Raw genomic sequence first — 13174 nt, forward strand, 5'->3', positions numbered from 1 at the left:
GTTAATATTTGTCTCACATCGTTATTGCTTGTGTGGAAACATTTATTATTGATTAACTGTTGCCGATTATAATCAGATCCCAGTTTAGTTAGCATAAATTCCTCGTTTTGGCAAGTGTTTCAGAAGTAAATCATCAGATTTGAACAATACCAAACTGCGGATGGATTTGCTATTTCTTATTTGACTCTGTCGCCTGATCTTTAATTGCAGTTGCAAATATAAAAAAAATTGTCTTCTAGCGCTCAACGGTGAAGTCTGCTTCTGTGATACATCACTTTCTTCTTTATTATATTTGAATCCTGCATTGTAAGCCTCACCCTAGAGCCACAAATAAAAATGCAATAAGCTTTTAATAATCTCCCTTTGCTTTGCCCTTCGGTGTTTCTCTTTGGCAGAGGAATATGTCATTGTCTCCAAAAAATATGACCCATGAGGATATGATTTCCTACCTGGACTGATTTACATAAGAGTTATCCGCTAGAAGTAAGTGCACACTGTGATACCGTGCACAGCGATCATAAAACGGTCCACATATATTAAACCGTGCTTTTGATGGACCACTAAGGACTGCCTTATTTTTGGAGGAGTCACTCAAAGCTCATTTGCACATTAGACACTTTCCGCCAGCAGATGGCGCTGCTGCGACCAGCGCCGAAACAGCAGCCTGATGTGCGCCGGTTCATTGAAGCAAAGCATCCTGCAAGTCTGAAATACATGCTTTATTTTATTTGTTTTAACCCAATGTAAAATCATATTTAAGGCCTAATATTGCGTATAGGGATCATTTTGGTTTGTATCGATATGACTGCACAACTGAAGTGATCAATAGGCCATACTTTGACCACGTGTTAACCCATTTGCACAATAGTGTCTCACTATAATAAACTGGATTTAGAGATATAAAGATGTCAGAGTTATAATCGATATGTACAGTATGACCAGTAAAAGGTGGGGTATTTAGACTCCCCTTTTAAGTTGCTTTTATTGCATTAATATAATCAAATAAATTATATATAATTTCCAATACTAACATTCCTTTTCCTCTGATAAACGCGTAATAAGAGTAGGCTCGGCCACATTCCACCAACTCCACTAATCCACACATCATCGCCTTCCTTATTGATCATCCTGGGCTATAACGTCAGGATTGATAACTTTGCCAAAAGCAAAATCAAGTGCAGCTGATGTCGGGGACGGAGGCGCGGATTGCTTTGATCTTTACTTTTCTTACTCTCTTGCTTATTTCGCTGCTTCCACAGAAACATGTCTCTGGACGCGTCCAACATGTCTCTGGACGCGTCCAACATGGGGTCTCTGTGAAGTGGGACCGCTGAACGTGGCTTTCACGAGGGGGGGAATCCAGCCCACGTATTTATTGCAGCCGGTGAAAAAAAATCTCCTCAATATCCCCCAAGATGGCCGCCGATGTAGGATCGATGTTTCAATATTGGGAGCGATGTGATCTCCGGCGGCTGCAGGTTAGTGCTCTCCCCCGGTTCTCCGCGGATTCTTGCAGCGGCTCGTCCTCTCTCTGTCCTCCGCCGGTCTGGTCTCGTTTTCCGGTGAGTCTGAGGCGAACCGGCGCCTTTTGCGTTGATAGTTATTAGAAATTGATCCGTCTTCTGCCTTTGTTCGGTTCAATCATTGATCCGCGGCGGAGCGACCGCGGAGCGGCAGCAGCGCGGATCTGGGATCAGCACCGCGGACAGCGCCCACGGTCACGCGGATCAGCGTTCCGTGCTCGTTTCTGTCCGCGACCGGCGAACGGAAACTTTTAATGCGCCCCCGGATCCCGGTTTGTGGACTGTCGGCTGTAACTTTTTCCACCCACGGTGATATTTTTCACGGTTCGCGTGGACGGTCCTCGCGTGGCCGCGCCGCCGTTCAGCGGGCGGCAGCGCGGATTCTTACCGTTTTCTTACACGCTCGCGTTTTAGAGAACGTGCACGTTGGGAAGTTTCCTTTATTGGGAAAGTTTCATTTCGGGAACGTCGCACTGTCTGCTGGACGAACATTCCCCCCCGTTTCAGCGGCGGGTCGCGGAGACTGTGTCGGGCGAGCGGGGGGTTCGCGTCCCGGCCGGAACGCGAACCCATGACGCCGTGAAATGGCTCGTCGGCTCGGCAGCCTGGAGCCTGACCAGCGAAGCGAGGTGAAAGTTGAATTTCTGTCTGTATTCCTGAACGCTGTTTCCAGTGCCCCCCCCCCCCCCCCCCCACCTCTGCTGGAGCCGCATAGCGCTGCTCGACCGGGGGTAGGATGTAATTGTATTCCCCGCTAATGTTTGTAAATCAGCCTCGGCCGGCGCAAGGGCAGCGTCTCTGCCGCTTGACTGATGTTTAGTAACATGAGAAATGACAGCAGCATGGCAGCCCCCCCCCCCCCCCAGGAGGAATCGGTCGTCTTGTGTTGGTGGCGTGTTCTTCCAGCTCCCGGCCGCTGGACCTCTCATCCAGGGCGGAATCCGGAGGGGCGAGGGAGCTCTTATCGGTCCGGCTTCACGCAGTGTCCTCCAAGCTGCCCCCCCGTCCTGCCCTCCCCCCCGGGTAAATCTGGGCTGCCCCTTCAGGATCACAAGCAGTGATGTAAAATAGAAACGTCCAGTTGGGCCAGCCATCGTCATCATGAGGTCACCGTCATGAGGTCACCATCATGAGGTCATCATCATGAGGTCGTCATCATGAGGTCATCATCATGAGGTCAGCATTATGAGGTCATCATCATGAGGTCACTATCATGAGGACACCATCATGAGGTCACCATCATGAGGTCACCATCATGAGGTCACCATCATGAGGTCATCATCATGAGGTCATCATCATGAGGCGTCTGCTCACCAACGATAGAAAGAAACGACCTCGATGTGTTCATTCATGCTCGCGTTCGTCTAACTTTAATCACTTTGATGCAGTTTCCTGTGAATCCACTGCCGTTGGATTATTGTCAGTTTATAAATAATCTCCCCGATAGATTCAATCAGTTTCTCTTTACCGCACAGTCTCGGCTGTTTGGATTATATTCCCGTGGAGTCCAAGTGATATCGTGTGTTGTAGGTAAACCTCTGCTAGTCGCCGTGGTAACTCTGCAAAGAGCTTATTATGGGGTGCAGCAACCACCTGCACCCCATAATGACGGTGGCGCGGGTCGTCCCATGATCAAGAGGTTGGGAGTTTGATTCCCGGCTCCGGCACATGTGTCCACTGCTGTTGTGTCCTTGGGCAAGACACTTCACCCACGTTGCCTGTGTGAATGTAGAGAGCGAGTGAATGTCGGTGGGGGTCAGGAGGGCCGCTCCTGTCAGTCTGCCCCAGGGCAGCTGTATCTACCCCGGGGTAACTGTGTCTACCCCAGGGCAGCTGTGGCTACAACAGTAGCTTCACCACCACCAAGCATGGAGCGAATGAATAATGCACAAAGTGAAGCGTCTATAAAACCAACGCATTATTATTATTATTTTGTAAAAATCACGCAGGTTGCGTTAAAGCTAAAATAAAAGCTGCCGTTTCTCTGCTTCTTCCTGTTTGCTGTTTGTGTTATCATTGTGTCTAATCTTTATAGTTGTCCTTTTAATATTTGATCCCATCACCTCGTCGTCAGCGGTTCTGCTACATCATTCAGTCGTGCACGGTTTGAGCCGTGAACCCTCGCGGCTGCAGATCAGCGTTTCCCCGCTAAGCTGTTTATTTTAGCGGCTCACGTTTGGTTGCTCTTTAGGCTTTATTACGCGACTGAGCAGAGTGGACCTTCTCAGTGCTTGTGCTGTGGGTTTGTACGAGATGAATAATTCACCTGCAGGCCGGTGAAAGGAGTGCAGGGAGAGAGTGAAGCGGGGCGACCTTGGTTCCTGCTGGCTAGAGGTCACCCAGCCGTTGCTTTGGTAATCATTCACACCGGCCAGATGGCATTTCCATGGGTGAGCTTGAAAAGGACGGGTCAGGGTCTGTCCTGCCAGGTAGTTCCAGGCTCAGAAACAACTCTGGGCCAATACCGTACCTGGGGAGGGCGAGAGATTGAGAGAGAGAGAGAGAGAGAGCGAGAGAGAGACTTTGCTGAGCCAGGTGGAACGACTATGTGCTGGTTAAACCGAGAGGAAGTGCTATTCATGGCTTTATTCATTTCAATGTATTGATATGGTGCCAAATTATAGCGCAGGTTAAATCAAGGTACCTCCAGTAATTAATGTTCTATTAATCAATCATTTTATTGATCTTTAATCACCGAAAACAGAGCGTTGGAATCACGTTATCAACCAGGACTAAAAACGGCCTGCTTTGATCCGACGCTTGAAAACTTGGGCTCCCGCCCTTCACTACAGTTACTTTTATTCCTCCCTTGTTTTGTGTGGTTTTTTTTACGCTGTCGCAATGCTGGTCTCATACGGCGAAATAACACTCCGCTTTTTTGCTGCCGTGTTCCCACTCTTCCATGAATCCGAGGCGCCGAGGTTTTAGATCAGGAACAAAAAGCTTGTGATTGTGCCACGTTTAGCGTGATTGTACTACGTGTAGCGTGATTATACTATGTTTAGCGTGATTGTACACTACGTGTAGCGTGATTATACTATGTTTAGCGTGATTGTACACTACGTGTAGCGTGATTATACTATGTTTAGCGTGATTGTACACTACGTGTAGCGTGATTATACTATGTTTAGCGTGATTGTACTACGTTTAGTGTGATTATACTACGTTTAGCATGATTGTACTAAGTTTAGCGTAATTGTACTACATTTAGTGTGATTATACTATGCTTAGCGTGATTGTACTACGTTTACCATGATTGTACTACGTGTAGCGTGATTGTACTACGCTTAGCGTGATTGTACTACATTTGTGAGATTGTACTACGTGTAACGTGATTGTACTACGTGTAGCGTGACTCAGTTGCTCTGGCGTCAGCTCTAATCCACACACACAGACGAAAGCGTTGCCAAACAGGGAAATTGCTTTGCAGCATGCGAGCCTGGCTGCCTCTACTGGCAGCCTGCTCTGTGTGCTGTTTGCCAGTAGCCTACACACACACACACACACACACACACACACAATCTCAAATTGGCTGTGAAAATCGGTCTGTGTTTCTCTTTCATTCATGCTTTCGTATATTTGCTTGCAGACATTGTTCATGTGAAATGCTTGAGCGTAATCTGGTTGTCGTGCGGCGTGAGCCAGTCCGGTTTTATTTATCGTAATGACGGTGATTTCATTGACACAAAAGGCTTTCAAATCGACGTCTACGATATTTCCATCCTCCATATCTGCTCGTTATCTCAGTTTCCTCTGCAAGTGTTTAAATGCAAAAGCTGCTCTGTCATCATCAGTCCTGGCTCGAGCCACGTCTTCCTCCCATGTAAACATTTCTTATTACTCCGCCTCTGACTCTGTGGGCGGGGCATGTCTGCCGCGTATTCTTTGAGTTGCCCCTCGCCTCCTTTGACAGTGACAACAAAGCGAGTACGAAAGACGGCAGCTTTTACAAGGACTATCTGGGGCAAATTGAGATGTGAAATCCGGGAGCCGCAACCCTCGCTGCGTAGAACATTAAAGAGTGAGAGGAGTGAAACAGACGGGAGCATTAAGCTGTTTAACCTCTCTGTGCAGCATCAGTAGCAGAGACTTCAAAGCAGCCGCTTCGGCGTCGGAAGCAGAATGACAAACGGGCTTAGAGACAGCGACGGCGAGCATTCTCGCAGGAAGACTAGGCCTGTCATTAATGTCAGCTTAATCACTCTGACCTTCCTTCAAGCAGATTTCCATACCTACCCAATCACTTTGCCGTTGCTGCGCTCCTGTTTGCTGGATGAGGCTGCTTGTGATGATCATGTTGGCTGTGCCGGTGATTGCAGGGGTGTTTCTAAACCGGGTTAGCTGGGACGCTGCACCCTCCTCAGAATGCAGATTTAGCATTAAGTTCCACACTTGATGCCAAAACAAGCAAGAGTCTTTACCCTTTAAAGCCCGCCCCATGAAGTCATCGTCAGAACGCTCAATTTTTTGGAAAATACGGTCTTAATGGAACCTTCTGACAAATTTGTCAAAAAAATAAATAAATAAATGTTTATATAAGTGCTCTAATTTATGTAACTTTTGCAAAATCCGTAATTTTTTTTCATGGAAAATGCAGATGCGTGTGTTGGTTTGTGTCTATCAGCTTTTTCAGGAGCAAAAAAAGAAAACTTCTGAAGTAGAAGTCTCAAAATCCTGAAAGGCCAAGTGTATCAAATTGTACGTTTGGCAATAAAGGGTTAAAAATGTGAAAATAAATATGCATAATCAATGTGGGTGCCAATCAGGACAGATTGTACTGAGCGCCATTTCGTTTCGTTTCGGCGCACGCTTTCATGAGATTTCAGAAAGCTTATATCCGTCATCGGATGAGAAACAAAAAAGACGAGGAAATGAGAAACAGAAAACAGTCTCATGGTCTTGTGAGCTTTCGCCCACGGTGCAAAGTGGAGGAGATCCAAGGACTGACAGGACAGAAGAGGGCAACATTTTACTGTCTTTACTACTCTGATGGGGACAATACTGAAAGCAACACCAGCACCATCAAAGACTCGCTCCAGCAGGCCTGGAGGAAATGATCGTTTCCCCCTCATAGCCTCAGAAATCTCAGATTTCACCTCAGATTTTCAAAAGCTGCCTTCGTGCACAATCTGTGCAGCAAAACCTCCGGATACTTGAATGTTCCGGCAATATTAAAGCTGTGGCTGATCAGTGCACAACAATGTCCCTTTAGTATTAATATCCTTTAAGCTTCATTATCATTTTCTGTGTGTTTTTACTGATTCCAAGATGACGAACTTCATCAAAATCAAAATGTGGAAGCCGGTTCTTATGTATCTATACACACACGTGCGCACACACACACACACACACGCAGTGGAACCTCGGTTGTCGAACACAATTCGTTCCTTAAAATTGCATGAAAATCGATTTGTTCGAAAACCATCGCTGTATTTCCCATAAGGAATAACGGAAACTAAATGAAACTAAACGAACAGAACGAAGAAGCATCTGCACGCAGTCTTTCTCCTCTGGCAGGTTGACTCAAACTGAACCTCCGCCTTTGTTCGCGTGTCTTCGGTTCCCCTCGGCTCCACTCGGGTGTTCAAGCTCCGAAAATCTGTTGGACTTCCGAGGCATTTTAAACTAAATGTTTTTTGTTTGAAAACCGAGTCGTTTGAGAACCCAGGTGCCTGCCATCCACAGACTAGAGGCTTAGATGAAGCATATGGTGTTTATGAGAGGTTGGTGGCTTTCTTTCTTTTCATAGGGCGGGGGGGGGGGGGGCATTTGAAAAGAAAGGTAAGCGAATGAGCGCGTGGGGGGAGAGGGGAAATGCAAACGCAGCGGGTTCCGTTCCATCATGGACATGGTTCTGAGCGCCTGTCGTCGTCCTCTGTCAGATTTAGGTGTCTTTGTCTCAAATCAATGCTTATTGAATATTTCCGTTTTTGGGAGCGGCTCTTGTTTCAACGTCTTGTTTTGTGAAGAGTTGTGCAGCTGAACCGCTGTGTTTTAGTAGGACCCCCCCCCCCCCCATGGTATAGCTGACAGTGCTTCATAGCAAGAGACACTAGATTTCTCATCGCAGGGCATTCGCCGTTTTGCAGCCCCCGAGGCTGGAGCAATTTCTTTCAGGAGTAAATAACCAGCTTAACAAAACTTCAGGGACACATTAGTCTGCTGGAGGCGGGCTCCGTGGCGGTGGGGCAGCCTCTTCCTCCCGAACAGGGAGGCGAGCAGAGGGAAGCGTGGCGGCTCATGGGGATGCCGCGATGCTGCGTTTCGCTGCTCCCGTGCCCAGCGAGCCACAGCAGCCAGAAGCGGGACGCCGCTGCAGACACGTGGAGCACCTTCCTTTCTTGCTCATGAATCCTCATTTACATGGGACGAGAGACGACCCCGGAACAACGTCCTTTCAGGGGCCTGTTGAGGATTCAACCAGCGTTTGTTATTGCTAAGCAGGCGCTCTCTTATTAGTCAGAATAACACGAAAGGTGTGTTCTAGGAGAAGCAGATGGATCCGCTTGGGCGAGGCGTCTGTCTGTCCGTCCGTCCATCCATCCGTCGGGCTGTTGGCAAGATAACTCAAAAAGGTCTGGACGGATCTGGATGAAGTCTTCAGGAAATTTTGGGAATGTTAGCAGGAAAAGACGATTACATTTCGGTGACGATCCAGAAGAGATGGTGGATTCTGGATCAGTTCGAAACGTACATTAACATTGCAGTCAATGGAAATGTAAAATGTGTTCCTCAGCGTCTCGGTTGATTATTGACCGATGTTTATGGAATGTGACACAGTCATCTCGGGTGGTATGGATCCAGAATGGAGTCAGTAAAAACAAATCATTCATTTTAACATTTTATCATTTACAGATTCAGAAATCTGTTGCACGAACGCATCAAGCCCGATTCCGTTTAAGAGGTCTGCGTTCTCTGTGCTTCTGTGCTTCTCTAGTTACTCTTATTCTTTCCCAACACTGTGAGGGGATGGAATAAATCTGAGCCGCACGCTCTCGCTTCTTCACCGAGAAGCTGCAGCCTGGGACCCGAAAGCGAGCGAGTGGCTTCAAGAGGTACAGTTTATCATTTTTAATGGAGAGGAACAGGAAGTGGAGACAGGAAGCTGGGCTTTGTGATTTATATATCGCCCCAGTCGGTGGAGAAATGTGCAAGTCTCTCCCCCTGTCCGCACCTTTGGTTTTCTGTCCTACCACCCCCCGCCCCCCCCCCCCTCTCCACCTCTTCAACACCCCCAAAACACAGCAGCACGCTGTCAGAGCCTCTCAAGGAAATAAAATAACACAAGAATTTGCATTTGGAGGAAAAAATATCACCCTATTGATTTGCAATCCATTATTAATATCAGCAATTATATCTGTTACCTGCTGCAGTCTGATGGGTTATCTCTGGAATTAGACCCAGTGTGCATGTCTGCCTCCTGTCTGGTCCGTTGCTCCCTGTAAAGCAATGATGTTATGCCTCCACTGTCACCTGCTCATTTACTTTGGTAGCAGAGGGATTCTGGGTATTGATCAGGCTTTTGCAACTGTGTTAGAAGCTCTGTCGGAGCCTAATTCAGGCCTGGAGGCGATTCTGTCTCGCGAGTGCTTTCCAGACCTTGTAATAGGAATAAAATATGCAAGTTTTGATTGCAACAGGGTCACTATTTCTGCATTTAAATGTGGCCACAGGCCCCTCCCCTTCCACCACACACACAGAGATACCTTCATTCCCCATTTTAAAAAAGCCAGGCTCTTAGAATCTTGATGCAAAAAAGAGTGAAAAGAACAAAGAACTGAATTGAGTTTCTCCTTTTTCAATTTCCCTTGTTAGCCTCCTGCTGCATTTACCCTCGTTTTTTTTCTCCAGTTTTCTTCGAGATGAATTTTATGATATTTTCCTCCGCTCTCCTCTCCACCTCTCCCTCTTTCTATCTCACTCCTAGGCAGTTTTCCCCAGACAGGTTCCACAGTGTTTTAGAGGGGATGGATTTAATTGCTCTATGGGGATTGGCTGGCTGTGCCGGGCTCGGCTGTTTAATTAGTGTACCCTGCCGGGATTGGTTTAATGCTTCATGATCTTGAAATTGTCTGATTGTTCAGCCCTCTGGGGACTCTTCCTACGTAGGCCAGCAGGTTTAGCTAAACATTGCTCCAGGCTTCAGCTATATGCAGCGGGAGGAGAAGTAGGGTTCAGAATGTGTGTGTGTGTGTGTGTGTGGGGGGGGGGTCATCATGTATGACGACCCAGAGGACAATCATGTGAAGTGGACTGTCTTCCCGTTGTAGGCATCAAAGGAATATTTCCTCTCAGCATTCCGCTGAGTTTTTATGCTGTTTGGGAATGATTCTATTGAGTATTAATGCAGTACCAATATTTATACTGTGATACTGTGTTTCTTATGATGATTAGATCCAGCCCAACAAAATAACTGGTGATGCATGTGGTTCTCTGCTCGGTTCCTGGTGCAGTCTGTGGGTTTAAATAGATGTCTTCCCCTGACGACTTTTTAATCTCCGCTGCGATGAGGCCATCAGAATCTTTCCACACGGGCCTCTGAGTGATGCGTTTGGTCACCTTGAGCGAGCAGAGCGGTGGGAATGACATCGGTGTAAGTGGGTGCTGGGGGGTGTCTGCATCCCCGCTGTGACCTCGGTTTGGCTCCATCGTGACAGCGAAGTTGACCTCAGCAGCAAACGTGCACGGCGTTATTATCGTGCACAAAGGAAGAGGTGGCCGCGCCGCTCAGCAGAGAGGGGACCTGTTGAAGGCTAAAGTCATCCCGCATCATCAGACTTATCAAACCCACTCACTCAAAGAATGAAACCATAAACCTGTAGACGACGATGGCGTCCTCTGCCTAAAAGGACCAGGCAGAGGTTTGTCCCCGTGATGAACAGCGATGGCGTCTTCTGATTCACGATGATTAGGGCTTGTGTGAGGGCGTCAGGGATCCTCCAGGTAGGTGAAACATGCTCCTGTTGTTGACTAGATCACCTGTGCTGGGCTTAGAAAGGGGGGGGGGGGGTTACACCTGTGTTCACTATTGTGTTTACACGCTCAGAGACGAGCGGATTTTCTCCAAGGTGATGGCCCACATGGAAGCACAAGTCGCTCCCAAATGGGAATGTCATCCTCGGCTTCACGCCGTTCCTCTCTGGGGGCGCCGCCCTGATTAGTGAGTGGAGGGCTCTCTCCAGCTGTTGGGATTGTTGGCGTGGTGATGGGTATTTTGATCTCTCTATTATGAAATTGTTCAGTGATTCTGAGATGTCTTGTTGCTGCAATTCCTTTTCATTTAAATGAGAAGACCAGGTGGGACGCCAGAATCTGACAGAGCTGGTCGTAGGTTTGGAGCCTCTCTACGCCGTCCCTCCTTTCCTTTTGAGCAGGGCGTGCGTGCTGCGTCCGTCTAGACGCGAGGCATCATTAACCTGCCATGACCTCAGCCCCTGATGAATTCGCCCTCACCCCCCCGCCTGCAGCCTAGTGTTAGTAGCCCTCCCCGGCAACCACTGGGAACCGAGGCTCCTCTGGACCGGCCATTAGAGCCACTGGCCTCTACAGGCAGGCATTAATAGACCGAGTGTCCGGAGCCTCTCTCAGACCGCTGAATAATTCACCGTGTCTGGGCCACATCTAGTCCCTGGACGCAGGGGGATGTGAACTGGGGAGCAGGGCGCAGGGGGGCTGCATGGAGGTGCAGGGGTTAATAACAGGTCCGCCTCTCTATGTCAGCAGCTGCTCACCCCCCCTCCACCCACAGCCGAAGGAGCCAACCCCACCCCACATATGAAAGAATCCTATTCACTTGATTAGATTTTTCAGAATGGATCAATTTTTAATCAGTGGAGCATCTGACTACGGTCAATACCATTGTCGCCGGGAAGACATTTAGCTGGACAGCCATCTTTATTTACAGGAATGTTTGTGTTTACTGTATGCAGATGCAGAGACAGGAAGTGTCTATACTGCAGCGCCTGGCGCGTCCAGGCGGGGCTCTGGCCTCGTCAGGCATGTCTGCATCCAGGCGGCAGCGGCGAGGCCAGCCCTGTCCGATCGCCCCGGAATGCTTATTCACATCGGAGCAGGAAGCTGGATCAGCCGAATGCATTTTCCCGTGTGATCGTGGGTTTGTCCAAAGAGACTCCTCTTACACATTTGCATCTGTGTAAGCAGCGAGTAGGAGTGAGGAGCCAACAGGCTAGCTGTAATACCGGCATCAAGATTTCATCGGGCTGTAGGGACATCCGAACATGTTAAATAATGAGGAGGCCATAAACGTAATGTTCAGAACCTCCCTGCAACTGCTGACGATGTCTGGTTAGGACTCAATACGCAGGCAGAATGTGCTGCTTCTAACCAGCTCATCCCCAAATATTCATTTGTGGTCCCTTCTAGGATCCTCCAGTACATACAAAGAACCTTCATTCATTCATTCATTCATCATCCAAGACCGCTTTGTTACCGGGTCGCGGGCCGTGCTGGAGCCTATCCCAGCAGTCAATGGACGAGAGGCGGCGGTACACCCGGGGAGAACATGCAAACTCCTCACAGAAAGGCCGCAAGTTGGATTCGAACCTGTGAGGCAGCAGCGCTGACCGCTGAGCCACCGTGCTGCCCCACACAAGAGCATCTTTATGTGAACATATATGGTGCAATATGGAGGACCTCTCTAAGCTGTCAGAGGTTAGGTACGACTGTGTAGACAAAATCCCACAGCAACGCACCAATCCAAAACAAAAACTCCAACAGAGATTGGACTTGCCCGACAGTGTCTTTTTAAAATACGGCGAATAGCAAACAAGGTCAAATGTTGTGATGTGCTGTGTAATCAATATTGTTCTGCCCTGATGGGGTTAAATCGATACATCCAAGTCCAAAAGGATGAATCGATATTCTGACAGGAACAGAGTTAGAAATGAAAATACACCTCGACATGAAAAGCACCGACTTCATGTTAAAGACGTTTTCATGAGGCCCACTAAGTCTTTAGGAAAATGCAGCCGAGGGCTTTGATGCTTTACCTGCGACAGAATCAAACTGTATAACGCCTCATAAACGCAAACTGTAATGAAAAGATCAATATCACGCCCTTTACTTTGTCTGATTCTGAGCAATCGTATTGATTTTCCGGCTGTTCCTGATCAAAAATATTCCCGATATTAAACGTTATGCAGCCATTTACACTGCAGCACAGGCTCAATCCTAATTTGTTCTGTTTGTTCCTGCCTCTTTGCCATAAAGCTGGACAAGCACTCTTCAGCCTAAACATTCTGACCACCGACCAAACATAATGCAGGTCCCTGTTTGCCACCCATCAGGGCCGTGGGCTGGACCTGTGGACTCTGGCACAAACAGAACCTTTAAGTCCTTTCATTTGGAGATGGTTAGGAGGTAGAGATTGAATTCAATAAAAGGGAAGTATTTGTTTCTTTTAATCCGACCAGTAAGTATCACATTCTTGTACGTCCAGTGAAGCTAAGAGCCACGATCCAAGGAGGAGAACTACAAACAAACCCGTTGTTTGGATCCTTATTGTAGCTCACAGCTTATTTTCCATTTGTAATTAGCTCTTCTCTCTGTATGGACCGAAGATACAGATGTTGTATAAGATAATCACTTACATCACAGCTGTTTACACACAGATAAAGTTGCGTCATTGTTCT

General features: G+C 47.9%; 1 protein-coding gene across 1 annotated transcript in view; it reads left to right on the top strand.

The window, feature by feature from the left end:
- The first annotated feature begins 1415 nt into the window (after nucleotides 1-1415).
- Nucleotides 1416-13174, top strand: part of cux2b (cut-like homeobox 2b) — a 73747-nt gene continuing 61988 nt past the window's right edge. The window contains exon 1 of the mRNA XM_068760665.1: nucleotides 1416-1478. Coding sequence (XP_068616766.1) covers nucleotides 1416-1478 — 63 coding nt within the window. The remainder of the gene's footprint in view (nucleotides 1479-13174) is intronic.

The sequence above is a fragment of the Brachionichthys hirsutus genome, chromosome 4, assembly GCF_040956055.1.
Source record: "Brachionichthys hirsutus isolate HB-005 chromosome 4, CSIRO-AGI_Bhir_v1, whole genome shotgun sequence".
NCBI classification, from domain to species: Eukaryota; Metazoa; Chordata; class Actinopteri; order Lophiiformes; family Brachionichthyidae; genus Brachionichthys; species Brachionichthys hirsutus.